Here is a 9,164-nt window from a genome sequence, read left to right as displayed (position 1 = left end):
AGAAGTTAGAGTTTTGAAAATGAGTTGCTGATGAATACTTGTCACAGGGAAAAACTTTACTTTACAAGGCAAGTGGGCACCTCATTAAATCACCATCGCCTCCCTTCTCTAATTGGTACATCTAGATTGAGTTTGTAAAACTTTTCTCTTTTTCTGACTGAGAAACGGAGCGTACGGTCTGCTTCTCCCCTCCTGTTCTTTTTCATTGAAGCGTAGCTAGTTCTCTCGTCATGTTGATTATTGGAATCGTATCGTATACGAAGTTGTGCTAATTGTGCTATTGTAGTTGAACATAGTAAAAATTGAGCGGAAGTAGAAAACGAATGATCAAGATAACTCGTTTAAAAGTATGTAGCCAGTTTACCTCTATCGACTCGACGTGGTCTCACTTGCAACAGTCATACCACAAACCTCTTAATTTTTTTACTGAAACAATGAATATTGTGCCTTTCGAGATAAGAATTGAAATTAGTCGACTATGATTGTTAGAGAAAGAATACGAGAGCCCAGACTTGAGATAAAATGCAAATGAAGCTAAAAACGAAGATGGAAGAGAAGAGGAGAAATAGGTGAACAGAACTCCGCGTGGCTATTCAGTACACTGGCAAGCTTTATATTTTTTGCGCTCGCTTCGTAATCAGCGCAGATTCAAATCTGTCCAAGAAAAGAGCTTCGTGAGGGTTAGTGCTCGGGAGAGGAGAAAAGCAATTTGGGCTCCAACAATTGCTAGGCTATTCGACAAGAGATATATACTTGAGACAATTGCAGCAGCAACATATCTTTTATTACTTTCACAAAAAAAATCAATGTAATAAAGAAGTGGCAATTTGTAATAAGGTGTTGAGCTTCGAATGGGCGATAAAGACATCGATTATTCCGTCAAACTGCTACTACGTTGTTGGTAATGATTAGGCTTAGATTACTGGAAACTGTCCTAATAATATTAACATTCGCTTTAGATAGTGGCGTACGCGAAGGTGTTGGCCAATTGACGGGGAGACGGCTTAAATGTGAAATGTGCATTTATCATGACTGATTAGGATGCACCTCACCGTATTTATCGCTACATATGTAAGCATTGTTTAGCCTTGCAATGATCAATACGATAATAATGCTATGTCTAATGTGAGCGCTGCTATTCGGACCAGTGTTAATGTAATCGTAACTCTATAATTTGGCTTTTGCGTCATGCTCATCGTGCAGCTTTTTTGGATGTTTTCCTTTGCCATGAAGTCAAGCCGCAGTGAAAACTTGATCGAAAATCTGGTGGAGTAAACTAGTGTTAAGTTTAAATGATGGACAATATTATTACAATGTGGAGTTGGCTTTATTTCTTAACGATAACAGGTGAAGAGCACAATCTAATCTTTTTAAGAACAAGGGGAACCGCTGATCGCACCGGCTCTAAAATCCGTATCCTTGAAGAAAGAGGGTGGGTGTTTCCAGTTACTCGGTTGAAGTCGAGTCACAGAAGTCGTCATAGGCCTGAAGATCCTGTATCTTGAAGTATCTCAAGGGTTGGAGGCTCCTTGGTTGAAGCAGCTCGAACAACTGGCCTGGAAAGCCTAATGCACTGCCTTTTAAAGTCAGATTTAGACGATGAGAGCGCTCACCCCCACGAAGTCCCTTACAAGTTGACAAACATTCAACTTTCTGTTAGTACCTATGCGGATATTCCAAAAACAACATAAGGCAAAATTCAACTGATGCCGACATCCACATTCCTCAAAGTAAAAATTCGATTTATTTGACTCGAGTAAAACAGCTGCTGATAAATTGATTTAATTGTCAAAGGCTACACGAAGAGAAAGTTTTATGGCTGCTTGAAACAGTTGCGGAAATAATGTAGCTGCTACATAAGCGCGGCATCAAATCATTATTATGCACGTCACATGTATAAAGTTGAGCGCAACAATCTTTCATATTTTACCTTGGCAGCTAAGCCATATAAATGTACGCAGATCGATAATATGTATTGGATAGCAAATGTAATTATTGCTACTCAACTAAAACCTTGCTACTTGATTATTTACCTATATTCCCTTCTTGCATTATCTCTTTCTCTCTCGGTCGGCTGAAGTTAGAATGTAATCGTATATGGCGTATGGCGAACGGCCTGGTATTTCGGATTCCCACATTACGCAGCTTGATTATTAAGGTGATAATACCAGATACTAGTTATATCAGCGATTTACTATATCGTACCTCTCTTCGCAACAATATTATAACTTAAGTTATTTACGCCAGCTTTGAATATGATTGTTTTCCATGAATTAATATTGAACTGCCAATTTTTTCAATGAGCACACTCTTATCAAAATAACAATGGTAAACTTACAATTTACAGCGCTTTTAAGTTTTTAGCTTTATTTACGCTATTATTAAATAGTGCTCGGGAAATGGTGATTTTGCCAAAGACAAACTTGTAGAGATTCTTCTTTGCATTTTCTTGTCAATAATCAAATTTTCTGAAATCCCTTCAATATGCTGGTCAATTTGTACATTTTACAGAATTTCAACACATGAAAAGGAATAAAATATATTTTATAATTACAGTTGTATTATATGACTAGTGATCACTGAGTAATTAAACCTCTCTCTAGTAATTTCAGAATCAATCAATATCAATTACGTCTCTCCGGATATCGTATTTCCTGCACTGAAAATACGAATCTTCCATACACTAACCTGCTAGACAACTCTCGTTGATTTCTGAATCGATTGAGAAATTAACAATGAAAGCGGTTAAAAAATATTATAGAAAATATGTAAATTTTGTACATTACCTTGATTGATACACGGTTCTTCAATAGATAATCTCGCGGTAATCGAGTCAAGCAATAATGAATTATTAAAAAAAACGATAGGGTGACGATTCTACTCGATTTTTATTTGATAATATAGATTAAATACGTTAGAATTAGATTAAAAACGTTAAAATTGTTCTCGGGAAGATTGTTAGAAATGAAAAAGCAATTAGAGAAATCCGCTCGTTTGTTCCTTTTCAATATTTCTTTGAATTTCTTCACGAAAAAAGTTACTTCATTCTTTTTCAAAAAATCATTGATTATAAGATCAAATTCAAGTTGAAAAGTTAATAAATATTGTTTACTGGAATTGATAGATGGACTGAAAAGAATGATACATTAGAATAGCAAGGAGTAAACAAATAAGCGACAAATGGAATTATTACTTTTAATACGTTGTCTATTTTTTTTCTCTTTTTTTATTTAGACAGTAGAGCCTTGGATGCTGCACAACCAAGTAATTACAAAATTTATATAAAAACCTCTTTTTTTTATACATGGAGATAAGTGTTGCCCCAACGATTAGACAACGAAGAAAGTTGTTCAATGTTTTTGATCTCGTCACTTTTTTACGTAAAACGGACATGTGCTGTATCAGACCAATGTTATATAGTATATTTTTGTACATAGTTATCATATTTTGTGTGAAATACTATTTTAAAACATGACATTCAAGTGATACAGTATAGACGAAAAATGGTATTTTAATCTCAATAAATGTAGAAATAAAGAGTAGCGAAGTTACGTGACTCTTAATTTGTTCTCCTTTGAATCAATGTTACATTTACATTTTCAGATACGTCAATTGTTCATATACATTAATTTTTCGTCTTCACATGCTATTCCAATAATTTTATTTGATTTAATGTTCTGAATTCCCATGGCTTCAGTAGCAGCAAAGTGTTTGTGTCCAAAAGAACAAAAAACATAGTAAAAGATATTTATCATTTTCCGTAACAAATCAGACTTGTTGGTGAGTTGTTCTCTTTTTGGGATCTGAGATATGATTATTAGAAGTAATTCTGACGATAATCGATGATTATTTGTATTTGTATTTATCATTTATGCAGGATTTGTTTCATACAAATATCGATTCTACGTAATTAGAATCAATATAAATTTTTTAATTTCATTTATATAACGTAATATTTTTTTATTGAACACAAAAGAAATAGCATTTTCTAAAAAAAATTAAATACTATTTGATATTATATCGTTCTACAGAAAAATTAAGAGCAAAATTCTGCACGACATAATCGTACGCTAGATAATTTTCTAATAATGTACAGAACCTTAAGCAAATAATTATTCTAAATATTAATTTATTTCTGTAGAAATATTTTATTAAAATAATTTAAAACCACTATTTTCAAACGAATTTTCTGCAGAAAGTATGCATATTCAATAATATCTTCTTTCTTTTCTAATGCATACTATTTTATATTTCCTGTTCAAATAACAAAAGCATAATATTAAATAAACAGAATTTTTTAATTCGTGTAGAACTTAAGCCTGCAGAATTGATATCTGTACCAAATGAATCCGACAATTATTTACATAATTATTATATACACAGAAACTGTATAAATCTTCCTTTGTTCATTTAAAATAAATTACAATAGTTTTGAAAAATATATTAAATTTTACTTAACGTATTGAAACTGTCAATTTAAATAAAAGTCAATGTAATAAATAAAAAGAACCCTAGTGTTCCTTACTATATTTTTTACAATATCGTTGTAATTTTAGAATTATGAAAAAATATGAAACTCTTTTCGAGCTGTTCTAGAGAGTTGTAGTAGACTATGTCGATATATTAAATTTACCTTTCTCATATTAATAATAAACAAAACAATCCAACAAATGTCTGTGAATTTATTTTATATATTTACAATTGGTTTTATTAAATAATATACCTTAATTTTTCTATAACGATTATTACCGGTTGATCCTCAACATAGTTGATTTCTTTCGAATTTATTTCCGCGTTGAGCTAATAAATTATTTATCATAATAATCTATTATGAATATAAAGATCATACACATTTTCTCTTAGTAATTAGGTAGAATACACTTTGCAATGAGCAAAATTCCACTAAATTAAAAACTCTAGTTTTAATACCACATCTCTTTTATCATATATACAGAAGACTCAATTAAAACAATTTTATGATCATTGGTAACTTATTTCATATTCATTTCTTAGAAAATTTCGTTGTAAACATTTATACATCTAATGTTGTAATGAAATTGGAATAGACAAAATAAAATCTAATCATTTTCAATTATTTCTAACTACTTACATATTAACAATATTAAAAACTATCAAATTCAAATAACAACAGTTTAACCCGAGACATTCGAATCCAAACTAAAATTTGGCATTGTCTCAATACTAAAGACTGGAGCTTCCGAATGGTTTAGCTACTTGAGTTTGAGAGTTTAAAAGACATTTTACAGTCCTTAATTTTATATTGAACTTTCAAATCTTGCTTACTTTTTGGAATGTTTAAACTATTCAAATAATTTTACTTTTCTTGCTAACTGAAAATTCGATATGAAATAATTTCAAAAAATCAAGAATAGCTCGAAAAGCTCGAGTTGACACGAAAGTCGAAGGGTTGAGACGGTCCTAGAACTCTAAGGCTCGAACAAAAACAGAGCTCAAACCTCGATAATTTCTAGTAGCTCGAGCTTTTCTCAAATCCTGAAAATTATATAAATACTAAGAATGAAAGAATCTTTGTTAATGTTCAAATTATTAAAAATCAAATGTAATATATTGTAAAATATATTTTGTAAGCTACGTAAATAATTCCGTTGTAATTGTACCCTGTTTTTTTGGCAATCATTGCATTGCACGCGCACTTCAATTGATATTGCAATCTTTTTTTTTTATAATAAAAATTATGAAAATAATTTAGAAGACTATTGAGTCTTTCTAAGCTTCATCTCTAAAAACTATAAAAATTTAAATAATAAAAGCGCTCCGGACAGTAAGCTTCTGTGACTGAAATAGTAGACCCTAAAATTCTTGGAATTATATAATTTATATTATTTGACGTGGTACTTTCAGGTATTCATGGTATACGAAGCAAGCGATTAATTTTGATTAATAAAGAATATCGCGATGGAAAAGAACGAAAGTATGACGAATATGTATATATAACAAATGAATCTTTTGACGATTTAATATGAGTAAGAGCTATGTACATAGTGTGGCTAACAAAAAAATCCACTGAACGGAAATTCCAAATGAAAGAGAACGAGAGGCACGAGGCTCAGATGTCCTCTTTGGTCCGGTTGAGCAGGTAGTCGAGGTCGTGTGATATGCGATCGAGCATGCCGCTAGTGCTGAGAGTGGCGTCGTTCGGATCTTCGGTTTCGAGTTCCAATTGCCTAAGAACATCTTCGCCATCGGGTTGCTTGCGTTCCATTGTATTGGCAATGTCGGGCGCCACAAGCAACACTCCAGGCTTTTTCAGCAATAAGCTCTCCGCCTCGACTGTGGCCAATGGCTGCTGATGTTGTTGCTGCTGCTGGGGCTGCTGTTGAACCGCTAGAGTTACGTCCGGCATCGTCAAGCACACTTCTATTTGGTCAGCGCATAAAATTGTCGTTGCCGTCGGGCATTCACCTCGTCGTGGCTCTTGCAGGTTCGTCAGGCTTACCAGTTCTTTATATGGCTCCTGTGAACAAACAAAATTAAAGAACTACAGAGTTAAGAGATTAACGGTGGCTGACCTTATCGTAATCAGTTCTTTGTTTCGATATCTAGAGGCATTGCTGTGTTCCGATTCAGTAGACCACAACCTTCTATAGTGCATCAAATTATACGTTTGTTTACTGAAAAAAAGTTAATTGAATCAATCGCGATTTGACTGATTCAGCAAAACAGAGAAATTGCTTCATTAACTTCATGTCGTCATTTCAATGAAAATTCCCACTGACTAAATAAAGTATGTAGAATGTATAAATTTTAGGATTCAATGAATGAATCAGACAGCTGTTATAATAAAATATCACATTCATTTTATGAAATATTTCTTAAAAATAAGATAATTTTCATTAAAAACAGTTAAATATATGACTGCACCAATAAATTACGTATTTTTATCTGAAAAACGTACGAATTGATTTGATTTAACCGTTTAATGGATTGTATACACCTAAATTAAAGCATTGAATCGATTGTGTTTTTACTGACTCAATTAACTTTTTTTCTAAGGCTTCAAATAACCTGGAATGTTGAAAAATGTGTGTATTCTCTAAAATGGCACGAAGAAAATATAGGTGAATTTAATACGGGACAGTCATGCGCACATCACTGTAACTTTTGATTGGTAATAGGTTTGCTATCGGCTGGAAGATCATTCTAAAGCTTATGAAAGCAAATTGAAAATTATTTTAAATTAATCAATCGTATAATTAATTGAAATCAACATTTCTACTTTGCTCAATAATATATCTAAACGTAATTTTGGTTACCGGTAAGTTTTTTTGCGCATAAAAATTAAAAAACCTAAACGTTCAGAAAATTATTGCAAAGTTTACTCTCAAAATTCATGATCGATAAATGAATTTTGGGTATAGTTATATTTTGGAGTAATCTAACAAAAAAATTTAATTAAACGGTAGCCGCTTTAATTTCTGACGAGATGTCTTATCAAGGAATAAAATAACATTAGCCTATGAGAAAACAGCAAAATGAAAAGTCGAGGGGGCAAGAGGTATTAGACATGTTTTTGCCTAACCTTAGCTTTTTGAGTCGATAATATGAGGATCATTGAAGAAAATCGAAAGTTCAGCTTTTGCAGCGTCGAGTAATTTATTTTATTTGAAGCCACTTCGCCATAACGAGGTCTGTTATACTTGTTGCGCGAATAACAATCTCATCCATGCTTTTTCCCAAGGCTCATTACACTTCTGTCATATGAATCATTTATAGGATGTGTTGCGAGGTGGTAACGATGACATTTCATTCCATTACGATTACGAGGACAATAACTTGTAACACTTTAAATTGGACGAAGCTCGGTAAATCATCGACTGGCCAGGGTCGCGGATGCATTTTATCTCAGTGACTGTCCATTATCGGATTTTTCAGATTTTTGTTCTCTCTTAGTCGCCGTGTGTACAGCGATAGAAAGGTTGCTATTGATGCGTTTAAGCAGTATTTTCTCCGCGCCCGTCTTTCAAACTAAATTGTAGAGGTATCAAAGTTTGTCAAAGCAATTTGTCAATGGTAAGAGTAGTGCACATACAACACAAAATTAACTGCACATGACAACAATGAGGCAGAGAAGAACAGAACATTATGTATACGTACAAGCCGGCCTTTTCCCTATCACATTTGTATCAATATCCGTTTGACGAAGAAATTTAAAGAAAATAAGCTTTGCAACACCCATTCAGTCATTCCCGTGTGTATACGCGCGCTTGTGTGCGAGCGGCCAATCTTACTAAAATATTTAAGCTTATTTCAGTAAGCCAGCCCTTTGCAGATAAAAGCCAATTTGTATCTATATACAGTACATGCTATGCGACTACGCGGCTGTTACTTTTATATGCTTAGGTAAGCGCTTTTTGAGGGTAGTGATTCAGCGTATTCGTAGTTTATTCGCAAACATGTCCTTAATAACCGAGTGAAAATTAAAGTAAGATCCTCTGTTTAATAGGCATAGTTAGAAACCATAGGGGAAGCATAGTTTAATTGTTAAGTCAAGATTGTTATGACGGCCGCAACTCGCGCGTAGCTTTACACGAGCTACGCCCCGCAAACTTGGCGACATTTGTCTTCGAGGTGTGCTGTACTCGTATTGAATGATCGACCAAGCGCGTGCTGAAAATTCGATGAACACATTTGCTATACTCGCGGAAAAAATGCGATGGACAGGAACGGTCACGCGTGGATAATTTAGCAGGGGCAAATGTTCAGAACACGTGATCGCGGATGAGACTTACCGCGTGTTCGGTGAGGTTGGCGAAGCTGACTGGCGGCGGCGCTGGCGACTGCGGTTCGTACCTTAGCTGCGTCTGTCTCGCGGCTTGCTGGTAATTCTCAAGATTAATGTCGTCGACGTGGTGCACGTGAATCTCCGGGAGCAAGGCTCTCGATGCGGCCACGTACGCGCCCGCTGCCGCCTCGTTCACATAGTCGCGCGCGTCGATTCCGACTGCCACGCCTCTCACCTCCGGGTACATGCCACATGACACTGTGCGCGTACCTGCCACTGGCGCCGCCGATGATGACGATGACAGTTCTTTCTCCAGCTCTCTGTCTGTATTTTGATTGTTTCATAGACAATGCCCTTCTCATTTTCATTGGTTTCTATGCGCTAATGCTGCACTTCTGGC

At 34.5% G+C, this 9,164-nt stretch overlaps 1 protein-coding gene across 3 annotated transcripts in view; it reads right to left on the bottom strand.

Moving 5' to 3' along the window:
- Positions 1 to 3,229: 3,229 nt before the first annotated feature.
- LOC131667632 (uncharacterized) overlaps positions 3,230 to 9,164 on the bottom strand; it is a 70,426-nt gene continuing 64,491 nt past the window's right edge. For all 3 annotated transcript variants that reach the window (XM_058941179.1, XM_058941180.1, XM_058941181.1), the window contains exons 21-22: positions 8,772 to 9,088; positions 3,230 to 6,496 (exon numbers count right to left, since the gene is read on the bottom strand). In XM_058941179.1, the coding sequence (XP_058797162.1) occupies positions 6,089 to 6,496; positions 8,772 to 9,088 (725 nt within the window). In that variant the 3' untranslated portion in view covers positions 3,230 to 6,088. The remainder of the gene's footprint in view (positions 6,497 to 8,771; positions 9,089 to 9,164) is intronic.

The sequence above is a fragment of the Phymastichus coffea genome, unplaced genomic scaffold, assembly GCF_024137745.1.
Source record: "Phymastichus coffea isolate CEN01 unplaced genomic scaffold, Cenicafe_Pcof_1.1 PCOF00069, whole genome shotgun sequence".
Taxonomy (NCBI): domain Eukaryota; kingdom Metazoa; phylum Arthropoda; class Insecta; order Hymenoptera; family Eulophidae; genus Phymastichus; species Phymastichus coffea.
Note: the sequence above shows the minus strand (reverse complement) of the source record. Positions and strands in the feature narration are given on the sequence as shown.